Source organism: Centruroides sculpturatus, unplaced genomic scaffold (genome assembly GCF_000671375.1).
Source record: "Centruroides sculpturatus isolate CEXI.00-Female unplaced genomic scaffold, Cexi_2.0 scaffold1625, whole genome shotgun sequence".
Classification (NCBI taxonomy): domain Eukaryota; kingdom Metazoa; phylum Arthropoda; class Arachnida; order Scorpiones; family Buthidae; genus Centruroides; species Centruroides sculpturatus.
Window position 1 is genome coordinate 20,134 of NW_019386225.1, and position 22,911 is coordinate 43,044.

Consider the following 22,911-nt stretch of genomic DNA (forward strand, 5'->3'; position numbering starts at 1 on the left):
TTACATATATTACAGCATAATTGTTATATTGAAAAATTTAAAAATTATTAAAAAAGAAAAAAGTATATTTAAAAGAAAATTGTTAGAGAATAGAGAAGTTAAGCAAATAAATGATCAGTATATAGAAATTAATAATTGTTGTAAACAGTTGCTCAATATGTAGATTATCTGACTATATTATGGTTTACTGTGACTAAACCTGTGTTAAAAAATGTGCAGATACTGAACTTGCAAATCAGCAGTTTTATATTTATAGTATTTTAAGTTGCTATAAGCTTTTTAAAACGTAAGCTTTGTATTATTTTATTTGTATTATTTAAAAATTTAGAACATTGATGTTAAATTTTAAATGTTTTTAAAAATATTTTTTTTCTACTGTTAAGTAATTATGCCAAAAACATCTTGTATTACAGAAATTTTTGGAAAATGTATGATTTATAAAAAAGTTATCTAAATGCTATTTTGTAGTAAACATCAGAAAAATACTTGTTATATCTCCATTTCAGGGGGCATACATTTATCTATAACTTATGTGTAATGTATCACGTATTGAAAGATGTATTTTTTATTTATTTAATAGTCTGATGAGGGCAAAAAAAATTTCAAAATAAGTAATCTTAAATGTAAGTCGTCTGGAAATATGAAATATAAAAATCCTTTAGGTTTGGATATTTTTTACAAAGGATTAAAAAAAAATAGGAAAAATCATATGGCTTCAACACAGACATTCTTGGATAATTTTTGCAATGAAAGAGATGACTTCCTTGGTCATATGATAAATGATAAAACCCGGATGGTTCATGTGATTCCAGAGAGTAAGCAACAGTCAATACATGGCATCATGGTTTATCTCCAGTGAGACAGGTGAAGCAGACACTTTCTGCCAGAAAAGTCATGTGCATTGTCTTTGGGACAGACATAGCACTTTGCTCATTGAAGTTCTGGCTTGTGGAATGACAGTAAATACAAATTGATTTTGTGAGACCTTGAGGAAATTGCAAAGAACTATTCAAACCAAAAGGTGAGGCCTACTCTGTTCTGACATAGTTTTGCACCACAATAATGCACAGCTGCATACTGCAAATGAAACAGCTAATTTGCTGAAACAATTCAAATAGAATATTTTGATCACCTTATTCTCCTGATTTTGTTTCAATTGATTTCAGTCTGTTCTTTCAGATAAAGAAAGTTTTGACTGAAAATTATTTTGGAAGTCACAGCAAAAGGACAAAGAAATATGAGAGATTAGATGAATACTTTGGTGGGTAACTTCTATGAGAAGGAAATGAAACTTATTTTCTGATATCAAAAATGCTTTAATGTTAGAGGTGATTATGTTGAAAAATAAGCTCAAGAGCTAATCAAACTTATGTAATAAAAAAAAAAATAGTTTGTTTGTTATGCCTGTTTTATTCAGTCTGAACTTACTTTCTGAATGTGCCTCATATACAGTATATATATATNTATATTTATTTTTTTTTTTTTTTAAATTGTAACAAATACAGCCAAACTTCTATATAATAAAGTCGCTAAATTTTGAAAAACAAATTCACTAAAGAAATTTAATTATATAGAAAATACACTTTTTGGTAAATAAAGTATTATTTTAACATAATTTTTTCATTATTTTATGCAATTTAAATTAATAAAAATGTGATATGCAGTAATAATGTAATGTAAACATAGTTTTAAATTGTAAGTAATTTGTATGTTAAAATACTTACTACTTAGTTTAACTACATTTTTGTTAAAAAAATTGTAATTTTTTGTTGCACAGAACAGTTAAAAAATATTCTCTCTTTGTAATATGCTTTACACTTACTATGAGCATTAAAACTGCTACGTCTACATCAACATAAACACTGATTCTAGCACATTTTCCTGTGGGTCTCATTGTATTGGCTAATTTCAAAATTAATTTGCAATTTGTTATTATGGTTGGTAAACTATTCACAGGAATTCCAAACTTTGCTACAATGTCTTTGTTTTTTGAGCCTTTATCAACTTACAACAACACATTCATTTTTTAGTAATGCTTAAACACTATATTAACAGTTCTTCAAATTCTAACTGGATGATTTATTAAATAAAATAAAATCTCACTAATCTCAAAAATTAGTCTAGCAGTTGTCAAATTATTACCTTTCTAACATTTTCAACATTCATTAATTGTAAATGGTTTTATCTGTGATGATAGCATTTGGACCTAATTATCCTCTCCCTCTCTCTTTCTCTTTATTACAACTGGCAGCCACATGGAGGGCAGCTTACACAATGGTTTTAAAAGCTAATGACCAGTATTTCTCATACCCAAGCCTTGGTTTTACACAGGATTTACAGATTAATACCTGAAATGGAACCTAAATTTGAATTGAACTCAACCAAGATGAAATAATTGACTTTTAATGATTAGTAATCTTTACAAATCCATTCGTCAAACAAAGCAATAATAAATACAAATATGTCACACTAACCTTGTATATCTTTGCAGCTAATTTTAGAAATGTAACACTAACATTTCTAATAGCTGCAAAGATATACAAGGTTAGTGTGACGTATTTGTATTTTTACAAATTAAAAAAATTTATTATATAGAAATTTAACTGTTATTTAGAAGCAATTTTTACATAAATCTGGTTGATAGAGCAGTGTACAGTACAATGCAAAAATTCATTATAAGGAGAAATTTGCAATATGTAGAAGTTCATAATATAGAAGTTTGACTGTATTTTAATTTATAGTTAATGATTTTGAAACAGCCAAAAACATTTAAAAATAAATTTTAATATCTTTTCGGCATCTTAATTTATTTACTGTTGTTTTATTTATATGTATTCTTTACATGAGTAAGTTTCATAAATTTCACAAAATCAATGATACACAAAATTAAAATGTTTTAATGAGTATTTTTACCTGACAAAGCTTAAATGAAACAAGCAAAAGTTTTCATTAAACATTTTAATTTTAATTTTGTATATCATTGATTATGTGAAATTTATGAATTTATCTAGCCCTAATGAGTTTTAGCACTATTAGGCATAATTTTATATCATATTTTGTAAACATATGCTAGTATGTAAAACTACTTTTGATTCAGCTTTTTTTTTCTTTGTGAGCATTCTAAACAATTTTTCTTGTTTAGAATGTTCAAGGGCTGTTCAAATGAAACTGAGAATTCGGTTATAAAACAATGATGAGTGTGTTTATTTGAAAGAAGTCTTCATGATTATTAAGACATTTACAAGCAGGGATGACATTCGAAATATTTAACAAAGGGTTCGTAACAGAAAATTTTTCCTTAACAATTTTTTTTTTCGCTCAAATAGTGCATCGGAAGGCTCTAGTTTAGTAGTGTTACAGAGTAGCATTTGATTAATTGTAGATAAGAGAAATAATAGAATCAAACCATTGAGAAATGTTACATATGTTTAACAAGGTTCGGAAAATTTTGAAAATGTTAACAACGGGTTCGGCCGAACCTGTGCGAACCCGCTGAATATCACCACTGTTTACAAGCCAATAAATACTGTCTTTAAGGAACTGGACTAGCTGCTGAGATAACCAGGTTCTTACTGCCTCTTGAACCTTATTGTTTGGTATGAATCAATGTCCTTTGAGAATTTTTTAAGTGGTTCAAAAATGTGGAAGTTACAGGGATTAAGATCGGAACTATAAGAAGGGTGTCTTAACACTTGTATCTGTGGAGAAGTGGGTGATGTGCAGTCATTCTTTTTCAGCAGTTAAACTACACCAAATGAAAGATTATCAGGTCATTTAGTCTTTGTGGCTTCTCCACAGACACATTGCATCATTTTGCATGGAAAGTGTTAAGATACCTTACATATAGCCCCAATCTTAGCCTGTGGACTTCCAATGACTTTCACTTTTTTGGACTTCTTAAAAAAATCTCAAGTGAGAATAATTTTGCATCAGACAACAAGGTTCAAGAGATAGTGAAGAACATGATTCTCACAGCTTCCAGCCTAGTTCTTCAAGGATGGTATTCATTGGCTTGTAAAATGTTGGAATAGATATCTAAATTATCATGGAAACTTTCTTTGAATAAAGACACTTATTGTTTTACAATCTGATTCTTACTTTTATCTGAACTTCCCCCATTTGATTTTCAATTTTATGGAATTTTTATTTCTAAAATTTTAGATTCACTTTTAAAGTTATAAATTTATAGGTTTCTGATAAATCATATGTAATAATGAACATAATTATTGTCAGGATTTTCCAAATTAGTTATATCTTAATGTAGAATGCTAATGACACTATATTTTTATGTATATAACTTATGGTAGTCTGTAACCTTCAGAAAATTACTTTAATGAAAATAAAACCATCCCACAGAAAATCCACACCTTCAGAGCAGCTATTGAAAGCACAAAACTTACTGCTCTGCTATTTATAAGATACTATCTCACAGGCTAAAACATTATTTACCTATTTCAATTTATTATAATTATAAAATAATTGAAACAAAAAAGCAAAATGTTGAGGAGAAATAGCCTAAGCTCCATGCTTTTAATGTATAAATGCCAATTAAACAACAAATTGTTTTTTATCACTTCATTTCTGTTTTATTTGTCAATTAATAATAATAAAATATGTAATAATGAATTTAGATATTCCATTAGTGTCCATAGAGTGATGCCAGAGGGAACATAAGCTTCCAGTTGGGCCACTTTTGGAATTCATTTTTTGTAAAATATTAATTCTTTCTACACTTAATAGGTAAAACACTTTGTACATCTAGTAATTTCAGATTGCAGTTAATCAAGCACATAAAAATTTGTGAGCAAAATAAGCAATCTGTGGTCAACCTGATGATAAATGATCATTCAGGTTATCTGTAACTTTAAATATAATTCATAGTCCAAAAGGAATTCATTTTGGCAAAGTTTGAATAACAAGTATAATATATCCATTTAGAATATGAAAGTTATACATTAATTCAAGAACTAATTTTTTTAAGATAATTACAAATGTGTTTGTTTATTATTAAATTTATTGACAGACTAGTCTCTACCATGAAATAATAAATTATTTCATGGTAGAGACTAGTATATGGGAAGATACATATGAATGGGAAAATCTTCCCATTCATATGGGAAAATCTTTATATATCCGCTGCTTTGCCATGTAATGCACCGACATTGGAAATACCACAGCTATGGATAACTTTATTTAAACAATCCAAGTTATAATTTTGTGTTCTAATTTTATTCCATTACTATGCATGACACCATCAATCAATATTTATATGTTTTGGGGAATTCAAGTTATTACAGCAGATTTCTTTAAAGAAAATATTTATTTATTCAATTTTATTAATTTGTTCTATAGTTCAACCACGTGCATTACTTAATTTGGAAAGTCCGTTAAAAGCTGTCAATTCAAAAACAAAGGTATTCGATTTCGCCTGAAGACGATGGTTGTAAACTGTTGAAAGTACTAGCAAGCATGTCTGAAATTTAACAAATCGCTGTCAATAACGCTGCACGGAAGTGTCATATTTTTAATTTTTAAATAATAAATTACTTTAATCATTAGAAAAATAGAGTTAAATTTTATAAAAACTTAATCCTTTTGCAAATATTATACATTTATAAGTAATAATTTTTCTCAATTTTATGATGGTGATTTACCTGATTTATAGATCATACGAAAAAGTCTTTAGATTACACTTCATTAGATTAAGTTGCTTTTGTATAAGCTGAGATCAAAACATGATATTTTTATTTCTCTGGATAAAGAGTGATTAACCTATGGTAAGTGTGCCCAAAGTGGCACATAGTGAGAAACCATCTGGCACATAATGTATCACATATTTTCAGTTTATCATCAATCACCTTCTTTACATTTATTCTAATCAAAGCATATTCATTTAATTTCTTTAAATATCGTTATTCAAAGTCAAACTTTGGCATGCACAAACATTTTTAAAGGTAATTATGCTTAACATATGGCATGTACACTCAGAAAGGTTTGCCATCCCTGCTCTAGGTTATGAAATTATCTTATATACATAAGAAATGTAAAAATGTTTCAAAGAATCAAGATGATATATATTGATATTTATGTGCAAAACAATCAATAAAATAGTTTCATACATTTCATGCTAATGTTATTATAAGGCTATATCTATATTTAACAAAGGGTTCGTAACAGAAAATTTTTCCTTAACAATTTTTTTTTTCGCTCAAATAGTGCATCGGAAGGCTCTAGTTTAGTAGTGTTACAGAGTATAATACGTATATTTTAATATTTTTAAAAGAATCAAACCATTGAGAAATGTTACATATGTTTAACAAGGTTCGGAAAACTTTGAAAATGTTAACAACGGGTTCGGCCGAACCTGTGCGAACCCGCTGAATATCACCACTGTTTACAAGCCAATAAATACTGTCTTTAAGGAACTGGACTAGCTGCTGAGATAACCAGGTTCTTACTGCCTCTTGAACCTTATTGTTTGGTATGAATCAATGTCCTTTGAGAATTTTTTAAGTGGTTCAAAAATGTGGAAGTTACAGGGATTAAGATCGGAACTATAAGAAGGGTGTCTTAACACTTGTATCTGTGGAGAAGTGGGTGATGTGCAGTCATTCTTTTTCAGCAGTTAAACTACACCAAATGAAAGATTATCAGGTCATTTAGTCTTTGTGGCTTCTCCACAGACACATTGCATCATTTTGCATGGAAAGTGTTAAGATACCTTACATATAGCCCCAATCTTAGCCTGTGGACTTCCAATGACTTTCACTTTTTTGGACTTCTTAAAAAAATCTCAAGTGAGAATAATTTTGCATCAGACAACAAGGTTCAAGAGATAGTGAAGAACATGATTCTCACAGCTTCCAGCCTAGTTCTTCAAGGATGGTATTCATTGGCTTGTAAAATGTTGGAATAGATATCTAAATTATCATGGAAACTTTCTTTGAATAAAGACACTTATTGTTTTACAATCTGATTCTTACTTTTATCTGAACTTCCCCCATTTGATTTTCAATTTTATGGAATTTTTATTTCTAAAATTTTAGATTCACTTTTAAAGTTATAAATTTATAGGTTTCTGATAAATCATATGTAATAATGAACATAATTATTGTCAGGATTTTCCAAATTAGTTATATCTTAATGTAGAATGCTAATGACACTATATTTTTATGTATATAACTTATGGTAGTCTGTAACCTTCAGAAAATTACTTTAATGAAAATAAAACCATCCCACAGAAAATCCACACCTTCAGAGCAGCTATTGAAAGCACAAAACTTACTGCTCTGCTATTTATAAGATACTATCTCACAGGCTAAAACATTATTTACCTATTTCAATTTATTATAATTATAAAATAATTGAAACAAAAAAGCAAAATGTTGAGGAGAAATAGCCTAAGCTCCATGCTTTTAATGTATAAATGCCAATTAAACAACAAATTGTTTTTTATCACTTCATTTCTGTTTTATTTGTCAATTAATAATAATAAAATATGTAATAATGAATTTAGATATTCCATTAGTGTCCATAGAGTGATGCCAGAGGGAACATAAGCTTCCAGTTGGGCCACTTTTGGAATTCATTTTTTGTAAAATATTAATTCTTTCTACACTTAATAGGTAAAACACTTTGTACATCTAGTAATTTCAGATTGCAGTTAATCAAGCACATAAAAATTTGTGAGCAAAATAAGCAATCTGTGGTCAACCTGATGATAAATGATCATTCAGGTTATCTGTAACTTTAAATATAATTCATAGTCCAAAAGGAATTCATTTTGGCAAAGTTTGAATAACAAGTATAATATATCCATTTAGAATATGAAAGTTATACATTAATTCAAGAACTAATTTTTTTAAGATAATTACAAATGTGTTTGTTTATTATTAAATTTATTGACAGACTAGTCTCTACCATGAAATAATAAATTATTTCATGGTAGAGACTAGTATATGGGAAGATACATATGAATGGGAAAATCTTCCCATTCATATGGGAAAATCTTTATATATCCGCTGCTTTGCCATGTAATGCACCGACATTGGAAATACCACAGCTATGGATAACTTTATTTAAACAATCCAAGTTATAATTTTGTGTTCTAATTTTATTCCATTACTATGCATGACACCATCAATCAATATTTATATGTTTTGGGGAATTCAAGTTATTACAGCAGATTTCTTTAAAGAAAATATTTATTTATTCAATTTTATTAATTTGTTCTATAGTTCAACCACGTGCATTACTTAATTTGGAAAGTCCGTTAAAAGCTGTCAATTCAAAAACAAAGGTATTCGATTTCGCCTGAAGACGATGGTTGTAAACTGTTGAAAGTACTAGCAAGCATGTCTGAAATTTAACAAATCGCTGTCAATAACGCTGCACGGAAGTGTCATATTTTTAATTTTTAAATAATAAATTACTTTAATCATTAGAAAAATAGAGTTAAATTTTATAAAAACTTAATCCTTTTGCAAATATTATACATTTATAAGTAATAATTTTTCTCAATTTTATGATGGTGATTTACCTGATTTATAGATCATACGAAAAAGTCTTTAGATTACACTTCATTAGATTAAGTTGCTTTTGTATAAGCTGAGATCAAAACATGATATTTTTATTTCTCTGGATAAAGAGTGATTAACCTATGGTAAGTGTGCCCAAAGTGGCACATAGTGAGAAACCATCTGGCACATAATGTATCACATATTTTCAGTTTATCATCAATCACCTTCTTTACATTTATTCTAATCAAAGCATATTCATTTAATTTCTTTAAATATCGTTATTCAAAGTCAAACTTTGGCATGCACAAACATTTTTAAAGGTAATTATGCTTAACATATGGCATGTACACTCAGAAAGGTTTGCCATCCCTGCTCTAGGTTATGAAATTATCTTATATACATAAGAAATGTAAAAATGTTTCAAAGAATCAAGATGATATATATTGATATTTATGTGCAAAACAATCAATAAAATAGTTTCATACATTTCATGCTAATGTTATTATAAGGCTATATCTTAGTAAAAAAATTAATTTTTATATTGAATTAGTCATTTGAAAATGTTGAATTGATAAATTATTTTAAAATTATTAAAAATTAATACTTCATATAATAAATATTTTAATTTAAAAAAAAACAAAAGGAAATCGACAAACAATTGCCTTTGATTATTGTTGGAATATTTTTAAAAATTTTACATCTTTCAATTTTTCAAAATATTTTATAATACTGTTTTTAATTAATTTTTTTTATTTTTTTTTTATTTTGTGCTATCCTTCTTCAGGAAGCTATTCGTCCAACTGTAAAGGTATGTTTCCTTGAAAAGCTTTCGTTACCCTCCCTTTATGGTATAAACATCAATGTGGTATTAACAAAATCTAATTTGTTTTCTGTTTAAAATTTTAAATTTATAGTTATTTTAAATTATTATGTAATATTAATTATTGTAACTAATATAAATTTTAAGAAGTAGCTTAAAGCAAAATTATTTACAAATAATCAATATTTTATACCAGGTGTGTGTATATATATATAAAATTACCATATTTCCTTGATTAAACCTCAGGGGGAGTTTATTTTAAGATATGGGTTTCTTTCTGAGGCAAAGATTATCTTGCAATAGGAGATGAATGAGTAAAAATTAAAAGAAATTCTTAAATTACTATTAAAGCCATTTATTGACTGTATTTATGGGTTACAACTACAACATTTGAAATAATTACTCTTCTCATTGTTAACTCAATTCAATGTTTTCTGATTCAGTTGTTATATTATTATTCATGTCTTTTTGATGTCATTGTTAGATAAATAGAAAACATCCTGAAGCCCAATACATAGATACTTAACCAAACAATTGTCTTAATTATTCGAGCTATAAATCTGCTATTATGAATGATTAGTTACTAAGTAATTTGGTACTAGAAGTAGACATTAAGCGTCATCTCTTATCTAACTAATCATTAATAATAGTGGTTTTTTTTAGCTTGATTGAGGCAATTGTTTGGTTGAGTGTCATTAGATTCAGAATCTTGACTACCATCTGATTCAAACTCACCATCTCATTTCAATTCACTGCCTGGCTCATTTCTGGTGATGGTTAGATGTTGTCTTCCTATCATACAAGAATGACCATTCTTGAAGCAATGGATCATATTGTTCTCACCTTCTGGATTTGTGGTACAGTAGAGCCTCGAAAACTCGGCACTCGATTACCCGGCACTCCGGATAACTCGGCCACACCCTGGCAGGGCAAAAAAATCCTTAGTTAATTAATTTTCATTATAGACAGCTTTATGCCTCATAAAGTATTTTTCTGAGGTCTGTCTTATCAGGTAAATTACTGTACACAGTGTATTCATTAAATTTCATTTTCATGTAGTAAAGGCTCTATGCCTTCATAAAGGATGTACTTTTCATTTGTTTAAGGGTATTTGGGCAGTTTATTCTCTGTTGTATTCTCAAGCAAACAATACATACAAGTACAGTACAATATTTTCTGAGGAAACACGCATACTTATCCTTTTTTAACCCCATTCCCGATAACCCGGCATTTTCACAAACTCGGCCACCCTTCAGTCCACATTAGGCCGAGTTTTCGAGGCTCTACTGTAATAGTACATGACTTAAATGCTGATATTTAGATCCAACTCCTCCCAGATATCTTTCATCCAAAAAGCAACTGTGGAATGTAGTGTGGTTTGTTTTCTGCCAGTATACTGCTTGTTGGTGTCATTAGTCACTCAAATATCATATTTTCTCAAAGTTTTTCTTTCAATGGATCTTTTGTTTAAGATGCATTGAGTGCTTGTGTGACTGGAGGGTTGGCACCTCTTTAGTGCCTCGTCAGGATTAACACCATCATGTCCTGACTAACACAAAAGCTGAGACAGTGTGTTGATTCGGTATTAGAACATAGGTCACATGAATGGCCATGTGCATGGGCACTCAGATTCGGGATGGAGGAAGTTTGAGAGATAGCATACCGGAAGTGAATCACTTGGATGCCGTGTTAACTAAACAACCGTTTATTTGTAAAGGAAAATACATTGTGTATAATTTATATCATTAACGAGTTATAATAAATTGAACTAGATATTTCCACGGTTCTCAAGAGAGAGAGTTTACAGTGGTTTGTGAGTAGGGAATTCGATCCTGGCTCTTATTTCTAATCCCGGGATTTTGAGATTATATTTAGTCAATCTCAGGATCCTGGGATTATTTCGGTATTGAGGGTTAATAAAAATAAGAAAATCTTACAGAAATCAGCTCTTTAATCAATGTAATTAAAATTTAGACAAAAATCAACGTATTTTACAGTATATACCTAGTTAATATAATCACTCTACTAATCAGAAGGAAGGAGCTTACATCTAGCTATGACTCAGTGAATACATCGTAAGGTATCTTTTGGTGGACCTGTTCGGTATTAGTGGACTGTTTGAACTTTAATTTATTTTGTGTGTGTGTGGAAACCTACATTGTAAACACCTTAAACGTTGTAATTTTGTAACTTTTGTGTATCATCGTAAGTTTGTAAATTTTACTGACATAAAGTTTTTCACGAACAACCTCAGTCTGCTGGCGTAAACGCTACTAAAATCCACTGGCAAAGCAAGATGGCTGACACATTGACAGGTAAAACGCACTGGGCAGAGGCTGATGCAAATACATCAACAACTTGCGCAAAAAATACAATTGGTGTGAAACTGGACCCCAAAATTCTAAAAACAATAAAAGTGATGAACCCAAAGAAAATTTGCCCAATATAAAATATGATAAACCTGCTAAATGGCCTGATCATAGTTGCAAAGAATTTGACAGCTTATTATAAATTTTACTAGAACATGGTCTGCAATGGATTAAAAAGTATAATTTTCCATCAGATAAAATAAAAGAAATTTTTACTTAATTACATTAGAAAATTGCTTAATGGAGAAAAATGTCAGTGTAATTGATTATGATATTCTATGTTGCTCAATAAAGTTTTCTGCTTTTGCTATAAACTTTTTGATGAAAGTAATCATGTAACATCTTTCATTAAGGATGAAATAAATTATTGGAAAAATATTCATTCCATTTTGGCATCATATGAAAGAAATTATTCATTTTGAATAAGAAAAATAGAAAAATAACTACGTTAACTGGAGGGAATTAGCAATTAGTTACAAAAAATAAAACTGGTCAACAAAATTACAGCTCATTAAAGAGGATCATTGATGCAATGTATTAATCAGATATCCTTAGTAACAGTTCTTTCTAATCAAATTTTGCCTTATAGAGGCAGTCATGACAAACTGTTTGTCCACAATAATGGAAATTTTTTAAAATTTATCAAATTTTTAAGTAAATTTGACACTGTTTTGGTAAAACATTGACAAAAAATTAAAGATGGAGACTTGTGACCATTATCTAGGAAAAAGAATTCAGAATGAATTAATTGAACTTCTAGCTAATCTGTTGTTACAAAAACATTATCTTTAGTGAGAGACTCAAAATACTTTTTGTTAATTATTGACTGTACTCCTGACAAAGTTCACAGGAATATTTTTGGAAATAAAATTACAATGTTAAGACCACCATCACTCTATTTGGACATACCAAACACATTCAAGTGTGAGAATCCAATATATCGTCGATATTGACATACTTATTCAATAATTGTTGTTGAATCTACTACCTGAGAAAATCTCCACTTACACTTTCACAATAGTGAAAACAACGCATTCCCATGATCTGCTGACCTCTTAGCCAGGCAATATTGGGCTGATATTGAAATTAACGGCCAAAGAGTCAGTTGTCGCCCATTCCTCTTGGACTAAAGTCTTCAAAAAAATTTTCTGTGCCTATGCAAAATTTTACTCAATCAGATTTCACCCTCGACCAATAGTACCAGTGAGGACAAACCTTCCTGATGATCTTGACCAGACTTTCCTGATCCAGAACTTTCTTAATCCTTTGAGAACAATAATGGACTCCATAGTCTCAACAAAATCTATCATCACTTTGTGGACATCCTCTACTCCAAGTATTTATTGACTCACAAATAGAGGATTTGATCCCGGGATCCCAACCACTTTTCAGTCCCGAAATTTTCAGGATTAAGTTTTCCTGATCCCGAGATTTTCGAGATTGACATCATTTTAAAAAAGTTGCAAAATAGACTGCATGAAGTGACACGCTCAGTGCCAGTGCTCTTAACAGAATTGCTTATCTATCATTTTAATATAAAATACAAGAAGTTTTATTCCAAACAAGCAGTACAAATTAATTAACCTAGTGGGCTTGTGATATTGGCTTGGAATGAAACTTCTTGTATTTTGAACTAAAATGATAGGCAAGCAGTTCTCACTGGGTTACCTGGTAATATACTTCATTTTTGTATTTTCTTGGGCTCCAATCAATTTTCTGGCACAGTCGAGAGCACTGTGTTTTATTTTTATTTACTTCTGAAATCTGTTAATTTAAAAATTTTAGGTTCCTGCTCTTTTTTAAATATTCAGTTTTTAAAAGTTTTCTTTTTCTATTGTTGTGCTCCTGATAATTTTTTTCTTTTCTCTGACATCTCAATATATCAAGGAGTCTAAAAATGAAAATTAAAAATTAAGCATTTAACCTCAAAAATAACATTAAAATTATTGAATTTTAATAAACAATACTTAATTGGTATTTTAGTTTTTTAATCAAAACTACATTAATATAATTAATCTTTATAGACTGATATAATAAAATCAAAAATACAATTGCATTTCTTTTCTTGCTCAAAATCTAATAAATATGAAATATATTTAAAAAAAAAAATATNTAATCATTAAAATCAAAAAAGAATCTCATTCAAAAGTTTATAGTTTTTAACTTTATATTAATAATTTAGAAAAACTAGAAGATTATAACCATTAATAATATAAAAGTCGTCATTGTCATGTGAATTCCTTATAACTCCTGCAATTTTTGTCCAATACAGATGAAATTTTGGTTATATCCATTTTTATTCTGACAGAAAGTATATGCTTCTTATTTTGTGGAAATCTTAGCTATAGAATAAACGTTTTATTGATTTCAGATCGGTGATCACACTTATGTTGCAGTGACATCAGTGACCTCATTTAGTTCATGCTTGATGATGGAATTTCCTTTAAGTTACATTTTTAAATATTTTGGCAAATGGTATATTTTAAACTTCCTTCATTAAATTTAAACTTTAAAAATAGATAGCTGCATTGTGTCACTTCTTTAAAAAATCTTTCCGTAGTGACCATGTGAAGTTCTAAAGTAATGATCTAATGAGCCCCTTATTTAGAAAGTGTTATCGCTCATCTAACTAACATAGGCCACATACAATTCATCTTTGTTTTATCAATGTGGAATAAAAAGATTCACTATTTTGTCAAAAAATGCCCAGGAGAAAGTATGAGTAAAATTGGTCAGGTAAATTCTAGATTTAAAAGAATAAGAATAACCAAGACCTCTGAAGGCCAAGAAGTCTGACTTGAGCAATATAGAGTAAGAATGGCTTTGTCAAGGGCTGCAGAAACAGCAACACAAGGTCAATCATCAAAACAATATTAAGGTGTTTATTACTAAAGGAAGACAGCAAGGAAATATTTTAAGAGACAATAGAGTGTTTACTCAGAATGTAGTGAATAAAGAAATTTCATAAAAAAAGATTTTAATATAAAGGCCTAAATCTGTTTGTGTGTGTAAGGGAATTCTCTATAACTCCTACTATTTTTGTTCACTCCAGGTGAAATTTTTTTTCTCTTTATGTTACAACAGATAGTATAAACTTGTAGAAACATTAGGAACTCTTCTTGAATTTCTTGAAATCTCTACTCTTCTCAATTCTTCAATCTCTACTTTCTCATAAAAAGTATTCTGCCATGCTTGACAGGGAATTTCTAATGTAATAATAATGTGCAAATTCCTCTTTCCTTCATATTATGCATTTTGTTTTAACTGTAATCTACATAACACATTTCATTACCTTGCTATTTTTATAAAGAGTGTTCAAAGAAAATGTTCATCTAGTCGGCTTTGTTGAAGAGAGGAAGAAAAGAGAAAGAGTTTTTAAATGTAAATGTTTTGCTCTACCTTGGGTCAGCAACCTATGGCACACAGGATGATTTTCAGTGGCACTCTTAATAGAAATATAATAAAAATCAAATTTTAATTATTACGTACAGTCGATCCCCCCATAACATGGTAGATACGTTCTGTTCTTTACGAATCCATTTTGTACGAGTCCTTGCCAATCACAGCCCGACACGTGTAAAGTTTACGGACTATGGTTGTTTGAAAGGTTTTCTTCCATATAATTAATCGATTCCTAGACTAATTTGACTCAACATTTCCAAAACACGTATATTTTTTTGGGAATAATCCGTATAAACTGTTATAAACAAAAAATTGTAGGATTACTTACCGAGTGTGCACAGTTTGACATCGCCATTGCTTAAGCTTGTTTTCGTCGCGGAGCAGCACACCAAACGGCGGCGTGCGGTTTCTGATAAGTCATTTTTCTGCGAAAACTTCGTTGAACTTCGGAGACATCATTAATATAAATAATTTTTATGGCCGTTGAATAAGAAATGTTTCTTTCACAAGAAATATATAAAATTAGTGCTGTATTAGACTTACGGTGCCTAATTTACATACTGTACAGACGATAGTAAACTCAACTTACTTGCCTAAACTCTCCGTAGCGTGGCGCTGGACGGCGGAAAGTAGTTTGGCTGCCCGATGATGTTTTACCAAATTATAGGAGTTTTTTTACCATGTTTGTACGGATACCGTTGCAATTTTTTTGCCGTCATATAGGAACCCATGTTATAGGGGGGTTAACTGTATACTTTTCAATAAAAGCCATCGTTTAGTATAGGCTATGGTACATTAAAAACAAATTTCTTGCTTTTATATTTATATTATAGCGCATGCATTTACACTCCATGTCACCCTCTACATGTTGTATGTGTGCTTCACATGTAAGAACATAATTCAATTAACAACTTAACTTCAAAATTATATATTTTGAAATCTATTATAACCAGACAAATTTTGATAATATATATATAACAAAAGCATGTTGGCACCTGGAATAACGCTATAACATAGGTTTGGTACAACACCATTTGGAAGGTTGCCACTCCCTCTCTACCTCTTTTGAACATTAAATAAAAGCCAACTAGATAAGTTTTTATTTGAACACTTCTAATAATAATAATAAATAAAATACCAAAACTACTTTTATTTTATAAAGAATTGATTTAGGATTGTAAGTTTTCACTATATACCATATAGATGCAAAACAATAATACAAGTCATGCTTTCGTTCTTGTTTTTTTGATGTTATAATGTGAAGTTAGGAAGTTTGAGACTGATACAATTTCATCAACTAATCTTTTCTCTTTTCCACTAAAAAATGCCTCTCCTTTTAGTACTAGATTCCTCGTGTGTTGAATAATCTGCATAACCTACATGTGACAGCTCTGAATGTATACATAATATAACTAATTAAAATAATTGATAAAATCTTCTGAAAATTTCACTTGTCATAAATCACAATACTACTACTCAAACCTTTAAAAATGCAATATAATTCAATATAAAGCTTTTGTTCTTATTTTTAAGTTTAAATTTGTTTCTTTCTGTCTTAAAGAAGATTATTTAAGATAGCTGAAAATGTTTTGAAATTAAAATTATACTGCATTTAATAGTAGTACTGTGATTATTGATAAATATACCTTTTAATTGATACTGGCTGCAGTGTCCCTAAATTTTTGCACCCTGGGTGTTTGCCTATGTAGTGTGTATAGCTCAAGCCAGCCCTGGACACCACAACAATGCTTTAGCTTTTTTTGCCACTCAACATCAGATCCAAGTGCATTTGTATGAGACCCAACTTATATACATTTGACCAGAAAACTTCCATCTATCAAACACATTGAGATATTGGCAATATGCAAAACTTACAATAAAAATGTGGCTAATAATTACAAGGACAGTAATACTTTCTGTCAAGCCTGGAGATTTTTATTTAAGGTCCTTTTTTAATTTCCTACATCACTATCTTAACACCCAATCAGAAGGCATCTTTTCATCATCTAAAATCAGCATTCAAATTTTTGTTCCATTTTTTTAACACTGTTTTCTTAATCTGAAAATAATAGCTCAAATCTATTGAGAACGTTTGTTTATTCATATTTATGCATTAAATTGTTTCACATATTTTACTGGAGTTTGGTTTTATTAGTGTTTTTTTTTCATATTTAATTAACTACTATGTAATTTTATATTAAAAGGAATTTTAATTTACTATTTAAGATAGAAATTTATGGAAAATTAAAAACAATTCTTGTTTTTACTTTTGGATATTCATAATACAAAAAAAAGATACAGTAATACCTCGACTTACGTGAACCCAGAGTTATGCGAATTTCAAATCTCGTCAATTCGTCTTTTGTTTGAGCACCATGCAACTCTTGATTACTCACTCCCCCCACACTATTGTTCGGCTTACATGTTCGAATGTGTCGCGCGGAATCGACACATAGCTACAATTTATTTTGTGTTATTTATTTTTGTGTTTATTATATATACGGAGACTTGAGAGACTCTATGTGGTGATTTATTGTAACTGTGAACGAATTGAAAGACTAGATAAGATTAATGAGAACATTTATTAGCTTACATACATCTGATTTGGATTTTACACAAATTGCGAAATTATACCCCGACTTATGCGAATTTGACTTACGTGGTTATTGCTCGGTCCCACCTATCGCGTAAGTTCACGTAAGTACTGTACTATTGTACAGTAATACCTTTACATACAGAAAATATAATACAGAAAAGAAAAACCTTTTTTTGTACTATTTTTAGAAATTGTTGACATATTATATTAATGAATCCAAATTTATATTTCTAAATTTGTGTGTTACAAATAAGTAAATAAAATAATAACATACATTGCTTGTCAGGAGAATTCTTGTCTATCTCTGGATATGCTTTTCATAGATTTGCTATTAGGAATCTACAGTGTAATTCTATACTTTCATTACTTTTAGAATTTTTTTATTATTATTTCATTATAATTACATTTAATGAATTCAATATTATTATACTATCTATATAGTTATTATGAAATAATGAAATTTTAGTAGTAATATTTAAATATCTTAATATTTTTATTAACTTATAAACTTTGCATATACATTTATAAAATTCTGATTTTTTTTTTTATAATTCTTTAAATTTTATGCAGGTGAAGTTGGATAAAAATGGCAGATGGCATGAAGTTTCACAGGTAGAACAGTGTGCCATTATTGGGCTCTTATTTACTGTTTGGTATGCTTTATTTCTTGGTGATGAGGCTGCATGAACTTTCTCTTATTTATTTATTTTGGCTTTTTATCTGTTTTAAGATATTTGTTTTATTCTTATGCTTCATTATTATTTAAAATTTATTTTACTTTTGTATTAATATGTGAATTTAGATTTTTAATTATGATATTAAATGCAGAGAAATAAATTCAAACATTGAATTTAAAATTACTGGTTTCAAATTTAATATACTGTTACAAGCTAATGCTACCTTCTTATGTAAATGCTCTAATATGCTCTTGCTGGACACAGTGTATAACAAAATTTTTAAAATAAAAATTCAAAAAGCAAATTTAATGTTCATAAAATTCTTAAAAGTTAACTACCATATTGTTTTATGCTTTTTATTCTTCCAAATTCATTTATATTAATAAACTATTCTGTAATTACCAACACTTGAAAATTCCAGGTTTAGGCTTCTAGGTGCCTTGGCCCAGTAAGCTTTGGTGCTCCTTTATCCCAGGTTTCATGTACAGTACATTGAAATTTACAAAATACAGGAGCTCCCCTAGTTACAAATGTTTAACTTACAAGCTTTCAGACTTAGACAATTTGACTATGCACCTAAAACTTAAATTTCATGCAGATTCATCTCTTTCTGGTCTTGAGTAGTGTTAAAGTCAGTCTTTAACCAGTAATAAATAAAAAATTTTTTATAAATAATTGTAATAAATAATTTTTTCTATCATGTTCGTCATCTTAATTTTTGGGCAAATTATTTATTTATTAGTGTTATTTGGTTAATACTAATATAATACTAATTTCAATATAATATAATATAATAATACTAATTTTTTGGGCAAATTATTTATTTATTAGTGTTATTTGGTTAATACAAAGTTTAATCTGCTGCAGACTAAATTTTTCTTTAAAAAATTATCAAATAAATTCACATTAAATTGTATTTTTCCATATAATTCTTCATAAATCCATTTAATTTTTTTAATCTTTCATTTACCAGCTTCAATGCTCATGAAATGGCATTGAAGTTGGTAAAGTTGGAGTAATGGTGCTATTATTTGCAATTTTTATAAACTTTTACAATTAGTGCTTCAAAAATGCTTCCAAAACATAATAGTAAATATAAAAGTGGAGATAAATGCAAAAAGTGTGGCTTTATTACCATGGAAACTAAACTTGACATTATAAAACTAAGTGCATTAAGTGGAAAAAGCAACCAACTGTGAAACATCTGTTGCTAAGCAGTAGTCAGCAGGTAAATGAGCATAATGTATTCTATTCAGTGGCGTGCCATGACATTTGATGATAGGGAAGCTGTGTTTCTATAAGAAGCCGACTTCCAGGGGCAATCAGTCAGCAATGGTCTAGGGTCCATTCGTATTCGTTTGTTCGATAAGCCAGTAAAAACCGTAGACTTCTCTAAATGTATTTTTAATTAATAGATTATCTAACGCACTTAATAAATAAGCAAGTTCAATATAATTAACTCTCTTATATTAGATTTAATAGATTCTATACGCCCTCTAAATGCCAATTCTCGCTTCGATAACATCTACTAATTAAAATATATCTATTAGCCGTAACTATCTTGTTATAATTTTCAATATATATTTTATATTGTGTACTAATGTTAAATTCTATTCTATTTTGATTTCCAAATTGCTTCAATTTTACGAAAGAATCGATGCGAGATTTAGGATTTTCGTGTCTTTTGCCAGCTTTACTCAAATTATTTAAATCGTCAAAGCCAATCTCATTCTACACACTAATTTTATTTGAAAATAGTAGGCAAGGCCAACAAAACAAATTTTGCATTTTTATGCATCCACAAAGCCATTTTATATCTTCATAAATTTTATCATGAAAATGTCGAACAAATTTTTTCTTTTTCATTATATGGTCTCGAGCCAAAACTTTTTGAAATAAATTTTCGATATCACAATTACATTCTAAATTGCTAGCTATAATATAAGGGCTAAAATTAAAAATAAAATTATAAAAACTTACTTGTTAAAATAAAATGTGTGATGATATACAATTATACATACCTGGTACAAAATATTCAATTGTATGAATATACTTTTAAAGAAAATTATAAATATAGTTTTGTGAAGAAACGTACATAAAAATAACATAAAATAGTCTTTACTTTTTAAATATTAAAACAATCCACCTAGTTAAAATTGCTCCCTACCAGTGGCTCGTGGATGGAATCAGAGACGGTCTTGGTAGGTGTGCGGTGCGGTGCATGCTTGCCAAATCCCGAGGGTGCCGATACCGGTTAATGTCTCTTTTGTCTCATCACTAGTATATCTCAAAGGACGCGACAGGGTTGTTGTAAATTTTAAACGTTTCTCATCATAGCTGTAAAAATCTAAATTTGTTAAACTTAAAAGTCATTTGTTTTCTAACTACTGTAATTCGTTTTAAGACCAGGTGTCCACGGAAATTTCCAAAATTTACAACTTTTACTCACTTTCATTGAACTGGAAAAATTTCTGTCTTTATTACATCTAATATTACGAAGAAATCAGTCCCACTGTACTCGGCTAGATATTGGTCCGGTTAGGCTTTTGTTTAAGTAAAATTCCGGCTCTTTCATCAGGGTTTTGTTTACGTCCCCAATTCCCTAATCGCTTAATTATTTAACTACTTCTTAAGTAGAAATAAGTCGAAACCAGTTACTTTGTACTCGAATATTTGTAGTCTCGGGAAAAAAGTGGAAAGACAAATTTTTACGACAACGGATACATAAATCGTAAATTTAAGGAAAATAAATTCTAGAGCCTTTTCTGTACCTGGTGCATCTCTCTCATTCATTAAATTTAGTTGTAAATGACGCTGTCGAAGTAACGGTTAATTTTTTAACATTATACAAGAATTGTACACGTTTTTTTCTACATCCCCTTAAAGATGGGATGTACGAAATCGTAATATCACTGGTTTAACATCGAAATCCGTGAGTAATATAAAATCGGAGAGCGGAATAAATATATCAAATATTTTAATTGATTTTTTAACTCCTGTCAACTATACGGAATTATCGTAAAAACATACCAATAAATTCTTATCGGTTGGGTTAAGTTATAAATCTACTCGTTATTCACGTAATCGAAATATCTAGTGGGCAGGCGGCTAACAGCCCAGAACCGGTCCTTGATAGAATTGGAGTCTTTATATGTGTGCAGCTTTCACCCAAGGTTGTAGGCTTCCACCGGCTAAACCAGGTGAGGTTGGTGCTCTGTAAAGCACATGTGCAAATCTGGCTTTTCTTAATCTGAAAATACAGGAGATTCTACTCCGCCACTAATATTCTAATATACAATAGCATTTTTTTTTCATGTGTAGTATAGAAATTTGTAATAAGATACATAATGCGGTTATAATAAAATATTGTGCGATTATTTTCATAAAATTAAAATTAATATTTATTTATTTTTTAGAGAATACGAGGGAAGCGGCGCTTCCAACGCTTCTAATGACGGCACGCCACTGATTCTATTAAGTACATTGAAGGATTAAACACTAACAATATATGATTATTCTGTGTACAAATGTAATTTTTAGGTTAGTTTTTGACTTACAAACATTTAAACTTACAACAAAACCTCTGGAATATAACCTGTTTCTAAGTAGGAGAGCACCTGTATTCACATTGCTGTATATCCATATTATATTTATAGCTTGAATTATTTTGTCAATGTATTTGAAATGTTATTTAGTTATTAATTTATTATAAATGTACATAAAAATGAGGCATTAATTATAAAATTTTACATTCTCAAAATTTGTCACCCTGGGCCAGAGCCAAAAGGCCCATTTGTAAATCTGAAACTAACTCTTGATTAATCTAATCACCAAGAAATCCTTAATATTAACTATTGTTAGCTCTATGTTTTTTTATATAATGTTTTTTTTTTTTCTGCACATTTTATATTTTATGGACATCATCAACTGGTCAATGGTTATCTGGGCAACAAAATAAGATATCAATAATAGACAAAATACAAATTTTTTATTGTTTATTAAAATCACCATTTTTGTTTTGAACTACTACATGGTAAATAATATGTTTTAAGAAATGAGTTAGAGTTAAAAGAACAATTTTGTAATTAACAAACATATTTATACATTACATACTTTCTTTCTTTACATAAGTAAATAGAAAAATCCCAAAGGACAGTTGATATCAACCCCCAAAATTAACAAATATATGTAAAAAAAAAGACAATAATTACATAAAATTAAAAATACATTAAATATGATATACATTAAAACAAAACAGTATAAAAGTTTTTCAAAATACAGTGGGTGATTGGTTAACGAACAAATCGGATAACGAACACTTTTGCAAAAGACTTTTATGTTCAGACAATGAACACCTCACAGAACAAACAATAAGAAGCGACATAAAATAATGAATACCGCTTGGTCTTCCCTTGTCTTCAGACAACAATTCGAAACTTTTTGGAGTGCAGGAGACGTCAACATCGACGCTCAACCCAGTATATACTGATCAGATAGTATTCCTCCAAACTTTGAAACTCTCCCTTGT

At 29.3% G+C, this 22,911-nt stretch overlaps 1 protein-coding gene across 1 annotated transcript in view; it reads left to right on the plus strand.

The window, feature by feature from the left end:
- LOC111614160 overlaps positions 1-22,911 on the plus strand; it is a 53,269-nt gene that overhangs the window by 15,833 nt on the left and 14,525 nt on the right. Inside the window, exons 3-4 of the mRNA XM_023355539.1 lie at positions 9,304-9,327; positions 18,277-18,318. Of these exons, the coding sequence (XP_023211307.1) occupies positions 9,304-9,327; positions 18,277-18,318 (66 nt within the window). The remainder of the gene's footprint in view (positions 1-9,303; positions 9,328-18,276; positions 18,319-22,911) is intronic.